The sequence below is a fragment of the Vanacampus margaritifer genome, chromosome 1, assembly GCF_051991255.1.
Source record: "Vanacampus margaritifer isolate UIUO_Vmar chromosome 1, RoL_Vmar_1.0, whole genome shotgun sequence".
In the NCBI taxonomy this organism is placed as follows: Eukaryota; Metazoa; Chordata; class Actinopteri; order Syngnathiformes; family Syngnathidae; genus Vanacampus; species Vanacampus margaritifer.
Window position 1 is genome coordinate 58,454,328 of NC_135432.1, and position 22,846 is coordinate 58,477,173.

The following is a 22,846-nucleotide window of genomic DNA, read 5'->3' on the forward strand; positions in this document are numbered from 1 at the left end:
GGACTATCAATTGGCCCATTGCAGCTAAAAGACAGAGGGCAGCCATCTTACGATGCTACTATTGCTGACAATTCGTTTTTGTTTTTTTTTTAATGCTGAAAACACTTATCAGCGCATGTTTTATGCTAGGACTTCTGTATGGAGTCATGAGAACCTGGATCGGACTTCACTGTTTGCATTGACCATTCAGAGTATGTTATCTCAGTACCGTGAATTGTGACAAACAGAGGTTGGGTTTACATTAGGCAGCTAATTTTTCCCCCGCCGGGATTAGCTTTAATTTCATTGTTGATGGTTCTGACCACATGATCCAGACGAATCATTGAGGAGCAGTCAGAGATATACCACTTTAGAGAAAATTTAAACTAGTGCTTTACACTCACGGTATTAACTCATTAAAATCGCCTTTTAGCATTTAAACACAATAACAAATGCTAGGCGCTGAGTAGAATAGGCCATCTTTTAGAAGCAGAAATGAACACTACTACTATTATTTGACCGCACATGAGGAGCATTCATCCACTTTCTATTGTGGCTGCTGATTGAATCATGAAGCGAGGAGTTCCCAATAGTTATGTTAGCGATACAAAGGGGCAAAATCAGAAACGGGATGCCAACCACAACTATTTTTATATAAAGACCTGAGCATAATCATCTTTTTGATGGCGTGTTTTTATTTATATCACATTCAATCACATTTTCTAGATAACGTGTGCTCTCGCTGAACACGCTTAAACATTATGAGAGTCTGTTCTATCAAATTGATTCATAACCACTGTGCATTGTGAGGAACTTGGTTAATTTGTGATTAATTCACATGAGAGTTCATTCATTTATATTAGCTAAATTAAACACAAGTAAAGCGGCACATACAGCGAATAGACAAAAGTCTACAGACAAAAAATCAAATAAAATCTTCTACACGATAAACATTTTGTGCTTTGCCACTCAACTTAACCATGCTTATACAACAAATGCTATTATTTAATCAAAAGGCGCTCCAACCATTGATTTGCTGCCAGTGTTGAGCAGTAGCGGTGTTACTACTTGTTTAACTAAATTTTTCAGTAGTCTTACAGTAGTAGTAGCCAACAATGTGTTTGTGATGGGTCAAATTTTGTGTACACGATTGTGTTCACATGACAAAAAAAAGAGAATCTTCATCTTATTGTAGCTTAGCTTGCTACATGTGAAGCTTCATTGAATGTGTACACCAACTGCATTTTCAAAGTAGCTTGCCCAACACGGGTTATATTAGCTCACAGCTTGGATGCATGTGACGGTTTTAGCCGAGAGTGAACGTAAATGTCTCATTCATGAACTTATATTGCAGTTACGCTTTGGATTTCACTTGCTCTTACAGTTTGAATTTAAGTGGCTGTTATATACATTAGTTCTGTCCTTTTCTTCTGTGTCGTCATGAGTACAAAAGGCTGTGAGTAAGTGACACAGAGTGAGATTTCTACAAGCTCACAACAGCAATTAAATACGCTCTTCGGCTGCGTTTGGATGAATATGTATTTGTGATTGGTGTGGATGCGACTCCTCTGGCCCCTTGTCTGTAGAATCTCACTGTACTCATTTTTTGACCACGCTGCCATTCGCATCCCTTTTCTGCCACCCAGTGGCCACAAGAGGTAGCGCATCCACTTGATGCTCAGACACCAAAGACAAGAGAGCTGTTTACAAGTGGCATTTGGCCTTAATTAAAAGCAGCACTTGTTGGAGCACTTGTTCTGCGGAGGAGCTGGCGTCCACGCTGATACAAGTTGGACCGCTGATCCTCCCGTAAGCCTCCTCCACTCTGCAAATATACACACGCACACAATCGCATTCGTCAACAAATTAGGAAAGCGTTCAAAGTAATGAGTACTTTACATCAATAGTGTACGTCTCGGGAGAACTCTTAAGTGAACTCCTCAGTGATGGAGAGCAGAGAAGACAGTGATGAATGGTTAGGCATCCTTGAAATATATGAGAAAAGAAACACCACAGATGGCCCAGAGCGCGGCCATTTCCAGAGACAAATGAGTCCTTGTGATAGTGATTGACCAAGTCTGCGCAATCTCTCCTCCGTTTTCTAATTGTGCTGGCCCAACATCTGGCTGTCCCGTGTGGAAAGGCCATTATGTCAGGAGAAAAGATGAATGAAAGTAGCCATCGACCTGTCTGCGCAGCGGCCTGCTGGCCCCTGACTGTTGAGTTTTGACTTGCTTTAATGGAGCGCAACGCTACAACAACTAATCACCTGCTCTTCCTCATCAGCTCCTCACTCATAAGAAAATAATTGATTATTAAGTGTTTGATGGATCTGACGCACACTTGAGATGATTAAATAACAATGTCAGGTCGGCTCATAACAAAGGGTAAATCCATTCTTGATGAAATATAGTGTGTTCAAGACTTCTGTCTGTGAAGTCGGAAACATCCCACTCGGACCTCAAAGTCGAGACGAGAAATCATGGCTGACAATTGTGATAAGCACAGACAGGCCATGGGAGTGTTAGCTTACCTCCTCCCCCTCATCCTTCATATGCACCAGTGATGGGAAAATGAAGCTTCATGACGCTTCATGAAGCGCTTGTGATATATATTTTTTTACTCCTCTAAATGGTGCTCTTGATTTAAATATAAAGGCTTGTGCTATGGAAAGTGATTACATTTCCACTGCATATTTAAATCAAGAGTGCCATCTAGAGGAGTCAAAAAGTATTACAAGTGCTTCATGAAGCTTTCATGAAGCTTCATTTCAAGAATATTTCTGTCCAGATTCTGGACACAAATTCTCGAATTTTCTTTCTTGAATTTTCTTTGATTTTCTTGCAGAAGTCCATTATGTCCAAATGGATCATTTGTTTCTTTGCTAGGTTTAAATATTTAATTAAACTGATATACAAACAAACAGAACATTTGCTCCAACATATACTTGGTGGCTATTTGATTACCTGAGTCGAAAAAGTTGGTTAAGATCCAACTCATGCTCCTCTTTGGTCTCCTCCTGACCTCTGTCCTTCAGCCTCCTCTTCCTCTCCTCGGGGTCAAGCGTAAGGAGGACAACCAGACTCGGTTGGAGAAGGTCACCGGGCCAGCGGTAAAGCTCGGAACCCTCCGCCGGGAGGTTACACACTGGTCCGCTTACGGCTGTGGCGATGGCGTAAGCGGCAGTGCTGTGCCAGAACCTGAGCACAAAGTGAGGTACACACATTTTTCCTCAGTTATGACAAAAGTCAATGAAGGCCTGCTTATCAGATGTCTCCAAAAGATCGTCCTGAGCGATTATCAAAAAAAGAATGAAAGAAAGAAAAGGGTCGCAGGGCAGTATTCATTCAAAGTCACACCAGATTGTGATTGGTCCTCAAATTTAATGATTATATTTATAAACAATGTATATTATAAATGTTGGGTTTTGCCATTACATTAATAGTTAAATATGTCAAGTAAAAAAGACTGCCTTCATTTTACAAAATATTCAAATATATTATTATATTTGGTAAGTGAAGTGTAGAAAGACTCTCTTTTGATATATATATATATATATATATATATATATATATATATTATTTAAATAAAAATAAATATAAATTTTAAGTTAGGTCAAATCCTGAAAAGACTTTAAAAAATTAATTAAAATTGTAATTAAAATAATAGTAATTAAACTTATTATGATAACAAACTTTGTTCTTAACCCCTGGGCTTTATTTTATTTTTTGAAATGGCTTGGTCAGAACCAACAAAAAGCCAAAAAATGGTCAAATAACGCCCAGGGGTTAAATGTCATTGCCAAAAATGCATTTACAATTTAGTGGCAAAACCGGGTGTCATTTTTATGTTAAGCAAAAAAAACAAAAACATGAAGAATTTGCAACCACATCGTAGTTACCAGATTAAAAGTTAGCCAAATGACTACAATAAACAGTGAGCCATGTTTATTGTGGTTGAAATGTTGCAAACCATTGCCATTTTTTCCTCATCACCATCATGAAAAATCAGATAAGACAAAGTGAGGTAAAGGCCACCAAACTTCTCTCAGGTCGAAACTATTTACCTGTCAATGATGACAGGTGTCTTGGAAGTTTGGCGGTAAATCTGTTGCGCTGTGATGTAGTTTCCCAGTGCGTAGAAGGTCCTTCGGAGGATGGGGGGTTCCTGATCAAAGCGGGCCCTCCAGGGGGTGAGACACTCCGGAGGAGACCGTAGAAGAGTGGCCCCCAGAACATCCCTGAGAGACTCGGTCAATGTGGTTTTACCTGTGATGTGAAAAACGCGGGAAGGAGAGTAAATCATAAAATTTTATCACAGCACTGTTGAAAAGTTGATGACCTAAAAAAAAAAAAGTTCAGCTGCATCACAGGTTTTCATGAGGCTTGCCAAAGAGTATATTGCAGGAGCGTGTCATTCAATAAACCATTCTGCCGGTGAAGTTCCTCTTCTGAGGTCATGATACACAATATTCCATTAGGCCTGATCTCACTGGTGGATAATAGCTTCAGCAGACAGCGAGAGGCCATTGCTTTCACATAACATCTATACATCATGGCGGTCATGTCTTTATTGGCCTAATAGCATTAACCTGTGGCATCCAGGCCTTCCAAGACAATAACAGGGAAGTCTGGTTCGCTTCTGGCCTCCACGTCAGCGTCACAAGGCAGCAGCTCCAGTACAGATGCAGCCTCCGGAATGATGTCAACACACTGCAAGACACCCACAATTATTTTTGCGGTTTTAAATATAAACAGAGGTAAGTAGAGAGCAGACCTCCAGACATTATACATTTGGATCTGCTTCTAATTGTATACTATCGTAGATAAGGACATCCTCTGCATGAATTTTTGTTAACATTGCATTACAAAATGCTTTAATGTATTAAACAATTAAAAGACAATCAACCGTTCATACATTTAGACGATTGAGAATCCTCAATGAACCTAACATTCTAGTTTTTGGACTGTAGGAGGAAGATGATGAATATTTCAATAATGTGAGACAGACGTTCCACTTTATCACTGTGCCGCCCACGTTGCAATTTAATTCCAAATAATCACATTTTAACTGAATACAATCCTGAAAACTATGTTTTCAATTCATTTCGATTGATGAATAGCTTGCTAGTGCCTACTGCCTACTGTACATTCGATTTTAAGACAACAAAATACATTTACATTTTAAAACCAATGATCCAATATTTTCACAAATTGGGTAAATATGGCTGAAATGTGGTTAAGTGTATTTTTTAAGCCAACATAAATCTTGCAGTAATATAACATGAAAACATTTGTTTGACGTAATTTGATGTACCGCTGACACCACATGAGGGCGCTATAGTTTAAAATCGGCACATTCACATTACGTCCAATTATAGGTCACTACATTAGGTACACCCCCTTTCACATGAAATGAAGTCATGTTTTTTTTTTTAATTGATACAAAATTATTATTATTATTAGCTACGCAGTGCGTGTGTGTCTAATGAAGTACCCGATGAAAGTATAAATTAGACGTGACGTAAGCAGCATTAACCTTTTTAAAAACCTCACGGGCCGCTTGGAAACTGTAGAAAACATCGGAGTTGATCAGGTTTAGTGTTGCCGGGTGGTACTGCGGCGCTTCTGACGGTACAATGCCGTGATTCTGTTCGTGGTTCCAAATATACTGAATCCACTGTGGAGAGTTCTCATTCTTCTGCAAGTATGAGCACACCAGTAGTGGGTCGTCAAGCTGCAGCCACTGTCGTAAAAGTCGCTCTGTTGTGGCGGAGCTCTCAGGAGAATCAGCTCGCAAGAAATAGCCACGTACGAGGGAGTCTTTGACTCTAGGCACAAATGAGCACATCGGAGAAAAATGACACTGAGGAGGAAGAGCTGCTAGCAGTTTGTCTTTGAGTTCCCAGTGAAATCTTGCAGTGTAGATTTTGTCCCCGCTGGAAACAAGCAAAGAATAATACTTTGCATACTTTTGAACGTCACCAAATATTCGCTGCATTTCTTCTGCTCCTTTTCCGGGTTGGTTGTCGCGGATTTTAAAGTAAATCGTCTCCCCGTCCACATCCACGGAGAACACACGCGAGGACCAGCGAGAGAGAAGTGCCATTGTCCGCCTCGACATCGACATTGCATGTGTTTCGGTTTTCAGGCTGCGGAAGGGAAAACGAAAGTTAACACTGCGCTGAAGGCGAAACATTTTGTTTGGCCTTAGCGTGGAAGAGGTTACGCAATAATACAGGAGGAAAGCGAAACGCGCTGTTACATTAGGTACACTTGATCCAAGACTGGATTAAAAGAGTACTATTCAGATGATGACGTCACATGATGTGACATCACCTTTCAAGTCTTGACGTTTTGATGGGCTATGAGAACCACTATGTAATTAGGTCAATTTTGACTCAATTAAAATATATATAATCTATATAAATGACCATCAGTATTAGTGTATTTTCAAATTATCACCTGTGAGAAAGTAATTTGAATGTTTATTAACTAACCTCCCAAAGAAAATAAAAATGTTAAAATGCACTGTTCCAAATTATTATATAGCAGTGTTTCAAGACATTTTATATGTTGTACAAACAACAACAACAACTGAAAATCGGTTTGTTGAATTTGCATTCGAAGGTTGTATTTGCTGAAATCAAAACCCCAAAACATCTTACTAGTGAAAGTTACGTTTTGCCATCGAACCTCTTATTTGATATCACCTTTGCAAGTCTTGCAAATTGAATTGAGCCATCTCTCTTTTTCACCTCTCTCTTGCCTTGGGGAGAAGCTGAAGAAGAGACCCCACAACACGATTCAGGGATAAAATATACGTCCCCCCCCCCCCAAGATGATGTCCACTAATAAGCTAAACGTAACAATACACAATACTGAATTGGCATAGAGAATCTTTAAAATGGATACATATACTTAAAGGTTTGTCCTTGGATTTATTTGCACCCCTGCTGGAGAGGTGATGTACTGTGACAGTTTTAATGACGCAAAAATGATGGGCAGTCAAAGGAAGAAAATAACTAAAACATTCATGTATCTTTTGAATGCTTTTTACAGTTTACTAAAGGACAGTATTAAAAAGTTTGAGGTGGCTTAACACAACAATACTTTAGATTCCAGTCTCGTGCACACATGCTCACACACCCACCAGCAGTAAGTTTCGTTTTCGTTGTTTGCAAACAGAAACTACGAGGCCAATCATCTGATCTTCCCCGGCTCTATTTAAGCAGTGAGGCTGAGTAAAACATCAGCACTGTCAATTGTAAAATTGAGATAGCTGTTTGGAAAATGAACGTGTCCGGCGTTGTTACAGGACCTTTGCTGCTCATGCAGCTCTTCGTCACAACAATCCTCTCCTTTTTTGCCAGAGTGTTGGACAGAACTTTCTCCTGGACGGCTGCAGCCAACACAGAACCGGGCACCAACCCAGATTCCAACAAAGCCAGTCCAAAAGGTGTGATTCCAACCAGCGTGAACTACCATTTTACACGCAAGTGTAACTACAAGTGTGGCTTTTGCTTCCATACGGCCAAAACATCTTTTTTGCTGCCTCTGGAGGAAGCCAAGAGGGGCCTCAAACTCCTAAAGGATGCAGGTAAAAACATGGAAGTCTTAGTTGGGTGTCGCTTCACTAATGTATTTTATTAAAATCTCTGCCAGGGATGGAAAAGATCAACTTCTCTGGAGGAGAACCGTTCTTGCCTGAAAAAGGGGACTTTCTTGGAAAGCTAGTCCTATACTGCAAACAAGACTTGCAGCTTCCAAGTGTCAGCATAGTCAGCAATGGAAGCATGATCAAAGAACAATGGTTCCAGAAATATGGTAAATATATATATATATAAAAACTGGAACATCCCATCCATTAGAAAGAAAAATTATATTGTTCATATCCACTCAATTGAACAAAAGTGCATACTGAAAGGCTACACTTATAAGTCACACCGAATATATGAACAATTTCAAAACACGTACTACAAAGACGAGGTGAATTAAATGTGAGTTAGTAACGCATTCAGTAATGCTAACATAGAAACAAAGTAATGATTTTGGAAACCAACCATTGTGACGAATAATAACATTTTCTATTACACTACTTTTGTACAAAGACATAGTGTATCAAATATTGTATTACTATTAGTATCATTACTATTTATAGACGGCCTTGTATTTCTGCTATTTGCATTCTTTTTCTAGTTAAACCGGAAACAATCGTTGTAGTATGTTAGTTTTTTTTAAGTAACTTACATGATTATTCAATTTTATGTACTGTATATTAGTATTAGGAATGTCCGATACCACTTTTTTCTCTCCCCCCAGACCAATAAATACGAGTATTCAACTCTTGAGTGGTCACTGATACCACAATACCAAGTACCAATTCCTCTAGTATTTTTGATACATAGTATTTACCCCCCAAAACAAAGACATATCATTTTAAATAATAATAAGAATAATGGCCAACCACAGTATAAACCCTCAGATGTATTGTGACTTTTTTTTTTATGCATGTCAATACATAAAGTGGATGAAGGCACAATATGCGACAATGCAAGCTTTTGGCAGTTGGATAATTAAAAAAATAAAAATAAATAGACACACAGTTATATGGCCTCGCACACATTATTATTGTTTAATATTTTTTTAACACATTATTATTATTTTCTACTTAACATGTCGTTTGTCCGTCTTTTAAAAGTTTGACACAATGGTAATTCACCAGTTTCCCCACTAGGTTGAGCCAGATAGTAGTCAGAATTTTCAATACTGGCAGTGTAAGTATTAAAAAGTCTATGGCTGTAGGTTTAACACATTGTGTTACATACAATAGTGCATTTTAGTTATTTTCATTTTCTAATAGAGTACTGCATTGTAATGTACAAATTTCCTCACTTGGTACATTGTAATTGTTCTTTCAGCCACTCAGTTTTGAAGCATATGAGATACTGGGGATACTAGAACTGTTGTCTGATGGTTTACATATGTGGCCTTTTACAGCTGTACAATTCTAGATAGTTTCATTTTTCCAATAGTAGAAATAACAATGTTGCTATTACAGTGTGTTACAGTGAGCCGTTCTGAGTAATCAAATATAGTTTCTCCCCTGATAAAGTGGTAGTAAATACTTGCGGAACATAAAAAGATAACTTATCAAAAAGTGTTGTTTTCTGTACCAGAGTTCACACTTCACAGTTTGTCTCTCTTACAATTACCGCCCTTTTTCTGTCGTAGGTGACCATCTTGACATCCTGGCCATATCGTGTGACAGTTTTGACGAAGAGACCAACCAGCTGATTGGCCGAACTCAAGGCAAGAAGAGTCATCTTGACAATCTGTACAAGATCCAGAGCTGGTGTCGACAATATAAAGTGGCCTTTAAAATCAATTCGGTTATCAACACTTTTAATGTGGATGAGGACATGACGGAACACATCATTCATCTCAACCCAGTCAGATGGAAGGTACTTGTGGAATGGAGAGGACTGTTTATTTTAGTCAAAATAATGATTCTCAATGCAATGTTTTTTTTCTTCCTGTACTTCAGGTGTTCCAGTGTCTGCTGATTGATGGCGAGAACGCAGGAGAGGAAGCCCTGAGAGAAGCTGAGAGGTTTACCATCAGCGACCAGCGGTTTCAGGAGTTTTTGGACAGACACAGCAGCATCTCATGCCTGGTTCCGGAGTCCAATGAGAAGGTACTATTGCATCAAGTTCATAAGACTTGGGCTTTATTCTGCTTAATAAAACTCTGGCATGGAAACAAGGGTCCAAAATAATTCTGAGAGTTTCTCTCATTACAACAACAATAAATCGACTGTTAGATTTTACAAAGTGTTTAGAACATAGATGGATGGAGGTTTTCCACAAATGTAGTCAAACTGTAAATTATACCAACTCTGTGAACTCTATCTAGCAAAAGTTGGAGTATTAACATTTCAGGGTTACATTTTTAGGAGTTGATTTAAAGTCCTGAAGTGTAATTTTAACATTTTAAGAGTTAAATGGTATCCAGCATCGGTGTTATTTTGCAGAGTTGATCACCTAGTGTTAGATTAACTCTGCTGAGATGTAATTAGGCTCCGCCTTTGCACCTGCACTTCTCCAGTTTGAGAGAGACGAGTCCGCGCCATTTTCCTCCTCCTTGCTTATCACTGGGAAACATTAACTGACGTTTAAACAAAAGGAGTTTGAGCACATGAAATCATTTTCACTCACAGAGGAGACTCACAGCAAAAATGGGAGTGTTGAAGTTTGGTATTTTTGACTTTAACACATTTTGATTCAAACAACATTCAGTCTTCGGGTAGATTAGACTGGTGATGAATAATTGCAGAAAACTCCAGCCAGTGTAAAAAAATAAATATTTAGTGTGTGGGCCAATGTCGACATTTTTGAAGTGTTAAGTTTAACTCTGTAGGTTTTGAATTAACACTGCCGATTTTGTTGTGTTGTCAAAGGATTCTGTCTTTTAAAAGGAGTGATTTGTTTACTTCTTGTGGCTCACAAACTAAAAGAAATATTTGTGGTTTTGCCTTCGCAGATGAGGAATTCTTACTTGATCTTGGATGAATATGTAAGTGGTTTGTCATGTTTCACTTAGTGTGACTGATGACATCATTCACTGCAGACTCATGAGCGACACTGGATCCATTAAGTTGTTGTTTAGCAATGAGGCATTCAAACGCCCCCGCCCCCCTTTTTTTTTTCTCCCTCAGATGCGTTTCCTGGACTGTCGAGAGGGTCGAAAGGACCCATCCATGTCCATCCTTGATGTTGGCGTGAGCGCGGCCATCAGCTTTAGTGGATTTGATGAGAAAATGTTTCTAAAAAGGGGAGGGAAATATGTGTGGAGCAAAGCTGATATGAAGCTGCAGTGGTGAAGTTTTACCACTCGACAATTGTATATACTGTGTGCAAGCATTATAATTTCATTTTCATGTGCTTTCCGATGTTTTTTTACATTTGTCACAGTCTTGACTATTGTCGAACCATTAGTGTTGATAATGGTTGTGACGTACTGTTATGTTGGGAAACATTTCCGATCATACTGAATGCACTTTTCCTCCAGAGAACTGGAATAGAGATGAAAATATATATGAATATTTTTGTACTTCATATGTGTTGAGATTTCAATCTGAAAAGCAATAAAACCCAGGAGAAAAATATTTATTTAGCTTGGTGTTTGAGTTGCATATTAAACACACACACACACACACACATTGATTAGTTACGCTTTATCTTTGACAGCACTAATATCTACAGGGATGTGATTTGACCAAAGTGAAATTATCTGAAAATTTAGCCGGGGGTCTGGGGGCCGCTGGCACCCAGCTAGGTCCAATGCACTCACATGACAAAGAAATAGACAAAACAACAGCATAAATTTTCAATGTATATTGAACTATCCCATATAAAATGGCAGTTTTAGTCAACTCAAAATCAGTCACATTCAAAAACATTGGACTGCCTTTGCTTTTAAAAACTATCACTGAGAATATCATCATATCTAACTAATCTGATTACTAAATTAACACATAAATAATGTTGAAGAGTTCAAATTTCATGAACAAATAATTGTATCATGACCAAATGAAAAGTAACTCATATTAGAGCATACCACAAATGTCTTTGTTATAGCAGAAGATGTTACGGAATTCCGCGAATTAGCGGAAAAATCACATCCCTGTATCTATATATGGAGAGAGAGACAGAGAGAGAGAGAGACAGACAGAGAAGGAGAGAGAGAAAGTCTAGACTTGAATCTGTTCAAAAATGCTGTGGCATGACCTCAAAGAGGCTGCTCATGCTTGAAAACTCTAATGTTGCTGAATTAAAGCAAACAAGTTCAACTTTTGTCTCGTCAATGTGAAAAAGTACTTCACCTGACAGTCTGACGCCCTTGTAATAAATCATGAATTAATTGTGACTAAGCACATTATTTTATCCATCCGTCCACTCGATTTCATTAGATTATGTTAGGGAAAACAAAACCACGTGACCCCAAGACGAGTGTCGGTGACGCGATGGCTACGTTTGACCAGCAGGGGGCGGTGCGGCTGGTTTAAAAATAGCTGCCTGCCTGCCAAGTGTTTGCTGTAACGTCCTCTCGTCTAAGCAGCAAACAGGAAGCCTCTCCAGCTCACCGACTATGGCGTCCCAGCAGCGGGCTCATTTCCGACTGAGGTTGGCTGCAGCAGGCGACGGCTAGAGGTAAAAGCACCGCCTCCTTCCTCCGTTTCCTCCTGCCCTTTTTTTTTAAGCACCAGGACGGACGTTAGCATGTTGCAGACATTGGCGGACATTACGCACTCTTGACAGAACGGTGAGCCAAGTGCTGCCGTTGTTGTTTCACAAGCCTCGTAAGAAAAGCACTATTAGGAGGCTTCGCTATCTGCCAGGACTGACTATAGATGAGCTGTTTTGTTTATTTGGAGGCGACTGTTTTGCAGTACCGATGCTCGTCAACCAGGCACATCAGGACCATGGATGGGCATCTGCCCGCCTGAAATAAAACAAACCTTCGTCTCACTCGTTTGGCTGGACGCATTTTTTTTTGTTCCAAAAAAAATCCAATTCAGGAGATCATCTTCACGTTTCCCTCCTCCTTCTCATCCCGCTGAGGTTTTCACCATCACAACGGCGTCATCCAAGGGAGCCAGGTAAGGTGTACTTGCCTCTTAACACTAGCGTGGCTCATGTGGAACTGCAATGTTTTTATCTCCCACTCACTTCATCTTAACAACAATGACACAGGATCTTTTTTAGAGTATGCTACATATATTGCTCACCACAGCCTACCATCAACGTTTATTCTTACCCCGGAAAGGTCACTGTGGGCTGTCATTTCAATTTTTAAGTATCAGCTTACCCACTCGGGGTGACATGCCCATGAAAAGCAGGCTTGTCAGCTTCACATTCCAGTGGCCCTGGATGTGTATGCACATGACTACCGCCTCATTTTCTGTTGTACCTCCTGATTTCGGCCTACATTCATAATGACACAATCGTAACCAATTCTTACAATTTGAGAGACCCCGCATGTAACTACATCTACACCAACCATCACAAGTCTCTTCCCCCAAGCGGATGTCTTTTATCGTACCAATATTGACCTGTGAACGGCAACATGGTGCCACGTTATATCCAGATTGCTGAGAAATGCAAAGAAGAAAAAAGTAGTAGTAGTATGAGAAGAAATGGAAGAAGCTTGGCCAAGTGTTTGCTTATCTGGAAACTAGATTTTGTTTGTAAACTCTTCCCGTTGTCATTTTTCAGTCTTTTTTTTTTGGTGAATGAGTTTAAAGAGAACTGTTATGCATGTTCAACTCAACCAGTTGCTCCTCTGTGTGGTCCGTATTCCTCATGAATAGCAAGTGTCAACTGTAAATATATTATATAGGAAAAATATGTTCCCAGAATGCATTGCGTGGTATAATGCGTTTAATTTATGAAGTTATAAGAGCATGAATCCTCCTTGTAAGATGTGGTTTATCAGTAGTTGAATTTGTGTGATATTTATATTTAGTTCATGTTATACTATGTTTTATTTTCTTTTTTTTTATAAACAAACTGTGATGTGGTTGTGTGTATAATGGTGCCATCCAAATTACATTGCGTAGATTTATGTGTAATAAATAATGAAACCAATGTTAATTGTGTGCTGTAAATGCTTTGAGTATTTAAAGGTAAAAACAATCGGCCATTTGGCCAATTATTTTTGGCCGATATTCGAAGAACCATAATCGGCCAATTAATCAGTCGGATCCTGATATTTGTGACAGCACCCAGAGGTCCACCCTGTGTTCAGACATTCTGTCGTCGTTGTGGTGGCAACGTCTGTTGTGGCAAAAGTGTTGTTGAACGCGCCCACATGGGAATCAAATGCACCAAGCCGCACATTGCTGCAAGTCAAAAAGATGTCCCGCGCATAACAGAAACACCCGACGGCTATCGACTCGCTCCCACAGAAAAAGGCGAGCTTACTTAAGAGTGAGGAGGAGGACGGTTGTGATGCTTGGAAAACTCGATGACTGCATGTGAGTCCAACGGATGACGCACGGCAACAATACGGGCATGAATCTATATACAACATTAAGGAGACACAATGTCTTTATTTGACAAAGAATCATCTGTTTTTGTGTTGGACCACAATTTTTGACTGAAAATTATTGTTTTGAATAATACACGATAATTGTTTTGTTGTGAAGAATGTTACACCCAAAATAACATTGGTGTACCACAGCATTGTTTTATACGTATGAGTCTTGTGTTCAGTGCACTTCCATTACTTGCATCAATGGAATACTAAATCCCAAACTTACTCTGACAAATGTTTTGGATAAGACCTGGGAGAAATAGGCTCAAGTATAAGATGGTACTATGCAGCATCACTTAATTTATTGTTTATGGACTTGTTGAGCTTAGCATGGTATCATTGGCAACAACCCTATCAAGTACACACAAAAATTACCACACACATGCTAAAAGTTTATTTATTTTTAAGATTCTTTCTAGAAAAGAGGAGGACCAACTCCTTATTTCCTTCCAGTTTTACTTCCAGTTTTCCCAAATTTTATTGAGCTAAGGCACACATTTCGAATTAGAAAAATCTCACAACATATCCCCAAACAAAAATGTCACATAAAGTATGAATACTGAAATAATGATGATCTCGACTCAGTTTATTCACAAGTGTTCTTACTAAAATGTTAGCTTGTTCAATTGAAAAGTTGCCAGCCAATTGCAAACAAGCATTCACACTCAGATACACCCGTACGGACAATTTAGAGCAGGGCTAAGCAACTTAAACGATGGAGGGGGCCACAAAAAGACAATATGTTCATGTAACCTGTTTTTTTATTTATTTAACCTAAGTACAGAAGTGTATCTGAAATTCTGAATATATCATTTACTGCTGAAATATAGTCATGTTTTTGGAGGACACAAATTTAGTAAGTCTTTATGCACTTCAATTGAACAGTCAATGGTTTTTGTGTACTTTTGAAATTGGTGTTGTAGTGGTGACTTTGAAGTCTTCCATGGCTGCCTGTTGCCTATCCCTGATTTAGAGGTTTCAATTAACCTAACATACTTGCATGTGTTAGGAATGCGGGAGGCAACCAGAGTACAGTCAACTCCCACAAGTTTGCGGTTGGGCAGTCGCAACCCTTAGGCTCCATCTGCAAAAATCCACACCTACTTGTAATTTTCTATGACGTGGGGAACAAATGTCAGAAGCTTTTTTTTTTCATGGCAAAATACTGTTTACCGTATAAATGTATTTACGGGTACTCGGGGAGAACAGTTTTGCCTCGTGTCCTGTTTTGTTACGTATAGTCTAGTATAAATTTAAGTGGCGAAGGCTTAAGAGCGAGAGAATGTGTTGGCGCTAGCTAGCTAGCTTCACAACACTGACCTAATTTGCCATATAAAAATAAATGTCAGCACTTTACCATTCAACATTCATCCAGCAGCATTTTCCATCATCAATATATCCGCTCATTAACTGTTGTTAGTGCTTACTGCTTCGCTCATCCATATTGTCAAAGTCCCGTCACCAACAACTGGATAAATAAATAGCTGGTTGGCGGCTAGCCGATCCGGAGGCTAACCAGGAAGTTAGCGTCCCGATGCTCTTATTTTTGTAACATGTCACCGCAAATACAGGAGTGGAGAGTGGTAGATGGCCACTTCACTTGACTTAACAAGCAGATTTACTGGCATAATGAAGTCCATAATGAAGTACAAAAAAATAAATGTAAATATAGGGCAGCTGAATAAAGACATAAAATCTTACTAATCTTATTATAGAAGTGAATGATGATAGGATCCGGACACCGGCGAATGTTTGTAATCCAAATATAGAGCAGAGAATGGATAGTTGATCGGAAACTCTTTCTTTAGTCGATTTTCTCCTTTTAATTTAATGTATTTATTAACTGCGGTTACGGGAAAGCAAGCCCTGTCACAAGAGCGATACCATCACAACTCAAGAGGGAGTTTGTGAAATTTGTGGTTGCTTAAAACGGCCATCGAATTTGGAGGATAATGTGCACTTTGGAACAAAACAAGCCGCGACTTCCCTAAGGGAAGTGAATTCACAGCGTTTTGTGAAAAGACCCAATTATTCACGGAAATTTGCCCGGCTCGGTACCTTTTCCCTGCGAATAGCAGGACTCAGGGCGAGAAAACTGGTACAAGCACGGGAGAACATGCAAATTCCACACAGGATCTCTATACTGACGCGTATGTGCTGAAAACTCACTCACATAATTAATTTGGATTAAAAAAATAATAATCTTAAAAACAAACTGAGTGAAATTGGGTAATTTCCCATGGCACCCTGGTGATCTCACAGAACGGTAATGTGGCATACCACATGCAGACAAATTGATTAAAAAAAATAGCCATCAAAGCCATTTTTAGACCCTATTTTTGATTAGAAGTGTACTTGTGTGCCCTGCCAAAATGTCCCATTTAAACATTATTCGGCACTATGCATGAACTGGAGCTACTATTAATTCTAATGGAGTTGAAATTGAGTGTTTACAACAGGGAGGGGGCGGGGGGAGAGGACGTTCTAAATATGTTTTGCTTTCCACTTCCACTCCTTGTGCCAGAAAGTCCTTCGCAAGTAATTTGGAACGAAATAACAGAGATATTTCGGAGGAGATAAATATAAATATTTTGCCTTGGCCAAGTTCAGCTCAGTTCAACAACAAACCCACGTTTTGTGTTCACACTTCCTCTTGACTGGGAATATGCCAGCCCGTTACTTTTGCAATGTGTGCGTCTATCGCTGAACTCCGCCGCCTACACTTCAGAAGAGAACAGAGGGCGTCCAGACTTGAACTAGCGTCATTTGGCAATGAGTAACCACAGTAGAAATAAATGAGTCAAGAGGTGGGCATAAATCTGGGAGTGTCAGTCAGCGGGTAGGAGTTGGTGCAACCCAGCACGAGTCGATACCACACAGGGTTAGGAAATATTAGAATCACTTCTTATCTCATAAATGCATGTTATAAATTATGTTTACTACGCTGTTGAACCTCTAAAGTCATGTACTTCTTGAGGCTGGTGAGTGGTGAACTTCTGATTTGTTTGCATTGAGAATATATAAAAGAAAAACATTGACGTTTCAATCCAGACGATGACCTTCAGCTGTTATAAAACCGACATTTAATTTACTGCCAATGTTTTATGTAACATTTCATCAACGTGATGGCCGTACAAGTGTAAACATAAGTTAATATTAACACAAAATAATAAAACGCACTCACAACCGTAACTCAACAGCCAACTCGCTTTCTGGTGTTTATTCCACTCGGTTTATTATTATATAATTATTATTATTAGTGTTTTCTTTTTTAATACTAGATAAGGGGGGGGGGGGGTAATTCAGGTTCAACTTTAGATGTTCCAATTTAGTTGATCGTGATGTTTACCTTCAGAACAGGCCAAAAACACTGATGGCAAATCGCCTGCATTTTACTTTGTGAATATAATTCTTAAAGGGGAAGTCAATTTAAAAAATAAAATAAATAATAATTGGCCTATCCGCCCCACTAATCTAAACACAGCATTGTAATTAATATTAGGTTTGTAAAATATGAATTAAGCAGCAAAATCCACTTGTTTTTAATCCATCTCAGGGGGAGGCCACTTGCTGTTGACTGAAAATGACATCACAGTTGCTCGGGGCTCAGGTAATGGACCAATCACGGCTCAGTTGTTTGCTGAAGCTGTGATTGGTTGTCACCTCAGCCATGAGCAACTGTGATGTCATTTTTAATTGGCAGCAAGAGGCCCCCTGACATTGATTTAAACAAAAACAAAAAAAGTGGATTTAGCTGCTTAATTTATATTCCACAAGAACAATATGAATCCAAATGCTTTGTTTAGACTTTGACATTCCCTTTTAAATATCCACTGTAAGGTTTAATCTGCTTTCTCTCTCAAGTATGAAGTTAGAGGAGAAGGGAGTGCTCTTTGCTAATCTCAGAAAAATACCTGACAAGGCTAAGAGAGCAAACTTTCAGTCGGTCATCCTGATAATAAACTCGTTGTTTTCCTCAGTGTGATCTCTTAACAGTATTCTCTACATTTGTTATTCAAGGAAATTAGCATTCTTTTATCCTTGTTTTTGTTGACAACTTGAAAAGTGAAGGACACAACAAAAAGTCTCATTGTTTTTCAATCAGTACCCAATTGTAAACCTATGCAAATGTACATTTACGCTTGATATGCCTACATTTATATTAATGGATGACTGAAGCAGAAATGAATGACAATATCTATCACAACAATATCTAGATGTGGGACCACTTTGATTAGTTTGTTTCCAGGGATGTGTGTGGCGCACCTCGCTCCAGAATTGAATGAAATTCCATGTAGTCGTTTTTGCGTCATCTTGCGAACCACAAGAAAAGGAAGAAAACCTCCCTTATTGGAAGTAATTACAGCTCTTAGGACTGTGCTGCAGTTTTAAGGAAGTGGATGATGGGTTTCACTTTTTCGGTCAGCCACACAAAGACGTCAGCCTTTCACAGTCGTTTCCCCTTCTCTCTCCTATCCTTTGTGTTTGTAAAAACAAAGTCAGCAGGATGTGAGCACATTTCCTCCTGCAGTGGGAACACCATTCTCAATTTGCTTTACAATCAAGCAGGCAAGATAATAAACAGTGTAAAAAATCAAGTTTGGTGACGTTGCAGCTATTTTTGTAGATGCATTAACACAACAACAACCAGACAGTATTGTCAAAAATGACCCCTGTTCACCTGAACCTCTAAAAATGACATGCCACGACTAGAACGGCTTCGCCGTCTTTCCTCGTCATCTGTTCGTGAGAACATAGAACTTGAAAAGACTGGCAACCTCCTCGAGGAACGGCTTGTTTACAGTGTTGTAGTGAAAAGTAATCCTGTACAGCAGACACGCCGGCATTATGATCTACGACAGCCGTAAAGTGTGTCAACTGAATCGGCCCGATCACAAGACTGAATCTGATTCTCTCAGAAACTCATAAAAGAGCCATATGGGAGTCGATACACTCTGGCCATTGGTGAGGTTACAGAAGGGCTCCAAATATGGATACGGGACAAAATTACCATTTCTGACCCTCTACTTAAGGCCACTGGTTGGCCATGTGGGTACATGATAAAGAGAATGAGCTTTGCCTTGAACTCATTCACTGCCATTGACGGCTATAGACGTCATAAATTCATTTTTAATATTTCTATTAGTTGAATTTTTCCCCTACTTTTGTTAACAAGGGTATGAAAACCTAGTGAAGTCATGCGATTAATTCCAATTAACATTTTTAATCACCTGACACCCCTAATTTTTAATAAAATAAAAAATAATTCTATTTATTTTTTCCCCCAATTTTTTATATTCTTTTTTTTTTTAAAGAAAATATTAAAAATTAGGGGCGTCAGGCAATTACCATTTTTAATGACGCCAGAAAAATGTTAAACTAATAGAAATAGCTCAAATGAATTTTGACATCTATAGCCGTCAATGGCACTGAATGAGTTGATCACCATTTTGAGCCAAAAAAACACTTTGATTATCCAACCCCTTCACTATGAAATAAGCCTTTGCCTATATGCTAATATTTTTGGATATTTTCTGTTCAGAATGTATAGATAAAAGGATTGGATTCAACACAAAATTTGAATTGGGCACCATGCCCTGTGGTGTGGTTGTAGCCTTAGACGCCACCTTTAAAAAAACAAACAAAAAGTTTCCTGCAATCTCATAAAGTTTCAACTCACAAGCTAAAATAGCCATTGCATTGTAATGCATAAATGTGTGCAAGAAAGGTTGAAAACATAATTGCATTTCTAAGCAAACAACAACATGGCTAAAGTGGTGAAAGTCATTTAAATTCAATACAGCCGAAAGGCATCTTATCCTCTCTCAGACAGCCTGAATGCAGCCCTTATTGGTTTTCCGTCTCCCGCATTCGCTGACTTGACCCTGTGTTCATTTACTAGTTAGTTGATAATGGACAGTGGGGGTGCGTGTATGTTGTCAGGCTCCTGTCAGTATTTTTCTTTCATTTCGTTTTATAAATGACAATTCACAAGGAATTTAAATCTGGCCGGCTTCAAAAATAAAATGGGGAAATGTAGCTGGCAACAAAACAATCATTTTAAAAAGTTAATTTGTGGATGAACGAGAGCAGCACATGCAATTCAGCAAGTCCCATGTAATATTTGCTATGTTTTGATCATTTGGATTGCTTTGAGTTTTACATGAAATATGATTGAGTTTATTTATATTTTACTAAGGATATCTTTAGTAATATGATACTGTGACTATTTAATAATTGCTATACAGTATTGATTTTCTTTTGTAGATAAACGGTTTTGAGACATCAATCATACACATTATTGAAGGTGGTGACACACTTCTGTCTGATATAAAGCTGACAAGTCCAATTCAGGACTTTATTCTATTTTAATTTATTATAAAATTTAACAACCAGTTCAGGGTGTACCATGCCTGCGACCCTTGTGAGGACAAGTAGTTAAGAAAATGGATGGATGGATATAAAATTGAAGACAAATTTAAATTTGAATAAATATTATTTTTTATTATTATTATGAATTCAGGACTTCTTTTGATCTCATTTTGTTCCTTTTTTCCACAAGTCTGGGGCCTTGCGTATTTCGTGCTAGGAAATGTGTGTCGGTATGACAATAAAATTCCTTGAATCCTTGTATCAAAGATAATCCTGAGACTCACATCATGCAAGGTCATCATCAAGTATGTACTGTACTTGGAAATAGGACCACTAGTGTCGATATTTGATGCAGTACGGTGTGTGAAGATGATTTGCTACAGCCCAGTATTGATACGTTTTCCCATCCGTACTTATAGCTATGTGACTTTGCAGATTATTAATTTCATTAGGAAACAGCCCTTTTTGGTGTCTGAATACTAACATGCTGAAATCCCACTAATATAGGGGATTAAAACCAGCATGATACCTGTCACGAATTAAAGGATGATGGGGAGGACACAACCTGTGAGGTGTTTGTAAAATGTCCCTTAATTCTTGTTAAGGCTTAAAAGACATTAACCTCTCTCAAACTGAGAGCATTAACTCAGTGGATTTACAGATTTTGCATGTTTTTCAAGACAAGTGACTCCCTTTTCAGTAATCTCACAGATGTTTTTGGTTTATACAAAGACAATCTTTATCACTCCTAGGCTTGAGCTCAGGGTTTGTGTAAGTGTAATGGCACACTGGATTAAACATTTATATTGTCTTTTTCCACACAAAATATGGAGGTTGAATATAAATAGCGATAAGACAAAGTGGCCAACATCGTTGTAGAATTTTATAAAGGAAAGAACACATCAAACTCCTCTAAAAAGCTTTTTAACATATAAAGTCAGGGGCAAATAATTGATTAGTGAAGTACATAAACAATGTATTGAATTGCTTGCACTGCTCTTTTCACGAATCATGTTGCATTTGTGCTACTCGGGTTGGGTTTTTTAGTAGGGATGTAACGATATCCAAACATAACGATACGATATTATCACCATATTAACGTCACAATACGATAATCATCACAATATTTTGGGGAGGTTGGCGATAAAAAAAAAAAAGAAAAGGTCACACAATATTGTAAAAAAATGAGCTCATACTAAAAAAAAAACACACAACATTGTGCTTTTGTACATAACAGCAATGCATATAAACAACCTACAATCTCTAATAACACTTAATATTGAGGCACTTACTTGCTAATTCACGCACACATTGAGTTTCTCCACATATTAATTCTGTTCACAAGCATATTATCTTCCCCTTCATCTGACCATTAGCGTGGATTTTAAACATAGAAGGGACAAAACATGCCTTGTGAAAATTAAACTGCACTAAAAAAAACTAACCACCAGAGGGTGCTAGAACTGCACAAATGGAAATCAAACTGACTTTTTTTTTTAACAGATGTGCTGTTTTAATACCACGATTATTGCCATTATCGTTACATCCCTAGTTTTAGTTTTTGAAAATAGGGCTGTCACTATTGAATATTTTTAATATAATTTATTATTCTATCGATTAATACATTAATTGGATAAAATTGGATTGTGTTGATGTGTGTTACAAAATATTTTTTTTTCCCAATAACTGTTTATTAACATATTATTGTTGATTTTTTTGGTATTGTTTAGAGATTAAAAAATAAGCAACTAAACATTTAAGCACTATCACACGAGAGGGATCCATGTTGTGCACCTTTTATGAAAATTTCTGGTTTGGGAAAGGCTGCTAGTTAATTAAAATGCACCCATTATTTTACACTACGGGATACATTGCACAGTCGACCTCGCTATGAGCCAGACATCTTACTCTATTGCTTGCACAATATGTGATGGAAAGTGTAATTCAAAGGAATGAGTTGTATTTTTGTTACGCTTTCCCCAAAGGATAGTTAGTGTGCTGTTGGGGGGGAAAAAACAAAAAAAAACATCAGCTCAGCAGTTTAGGTTGTTACATGCAGAGACGTGACATTGGTGTCTGTCTCACTACTTGTGATGCCAAAATCCATCTGGGGTGCTTATGTAACTCATAGGGGGGCATGGACAAACAAGGGCTATCACCACTCTTGGCAAACCTCGTAGGTCTCTCCCCCTCCATGTCAAGGACAGACTGAGATAATCCGAGACCACTGTCACTTCCAGGAAGGCCTTGTCGTCTTTCACGTCCATAAATGAGGCCCTGTTTGGGTGCTCACTGCTCAGTGCAGTGTGCGCCTCCAATATGTAGGTTATGGCATTAGCCATATCTGCTGCTGCATTCTACCTACTGATAATTGATACACATTCTTAAAATAGTCACTG

General features: G+C 38.6%; 3 protein-coding genes across 3 annotated transcripts in view; 2 read left to right on the forward strand and 1 right to left on the reverse strand.

Moving 5' to 3' along the window:
• Window positions 1-651: 651 nt before the first annotated feature.
• cmpk2 (cytidine monophosphate (UMP-CMP) kinase 2, mitochondrial) lies at window positions 652-6,263 on the reverse strand. Its single transcript, XM_077557293.1, has 5 exons — window positions 5,518-6,263; window positions 4,571-4,691; window positions 4,046-4,247; window positions 2,946-3,179; window positions 652-1,804 (listed from the first exon to the last, which is right to left on the reverse strand). The coding sequence occupies exons 1-5, from the start codon at window positions 6,175-6,177 to the stop codon at window positions 1,684-1,686; spliced, it is 1,338 nt and encodes a 445-aa protein (XP_077413419.1). The 5' UTR covers window positions 6,178-6,263; the 3' UTR covers window positions 652-1,683.
• rsad2 (radical S-adenosyl methionine domain containing 2) lies at window positions 6,235-11,145 on the forward strand. Its single transcript, XM_077557306.1, has 6 exons — window positions 6,235-7,578; window positions 7,644-7,805; window positions 9,213-9,442; window positions 9,526-9,675; window positions 10,521-10,553; window positions 10,696-11,145. Exons 1-6 carry the CDS (start codon window positions 7,272-7,274, stop codon window positions 10,858-10,860), a joined length of 1,047 nt encoding a protein of 348 aa, XP_077413432.1. The 5' UTR covers window positions 6,235-7,271; the 3' UTR covers window positions 10,861-11,145.
• A 933-nt stretch (window positions 11,146-12,078) lies between these two features.
• The window catches only part of rnf144aa (ring finger protein 144aa), a 31,455-nt gene continuing 20,687 nt past the window's right edge, over window positions 12,079-22,846 (forward strand). The window contains exon 1 of the mRNA XM_077557319.1: window positions 12,079-12,639. Coding sequence (XP_077413445.1) covers window positions 12,467-12,639 — 173 coding nt within the window. The 5' untranslated portion in view covers window positions 12,079-12,466. The remainder of the gene's footprint in view (window positions 12,640-22,846) is intronic.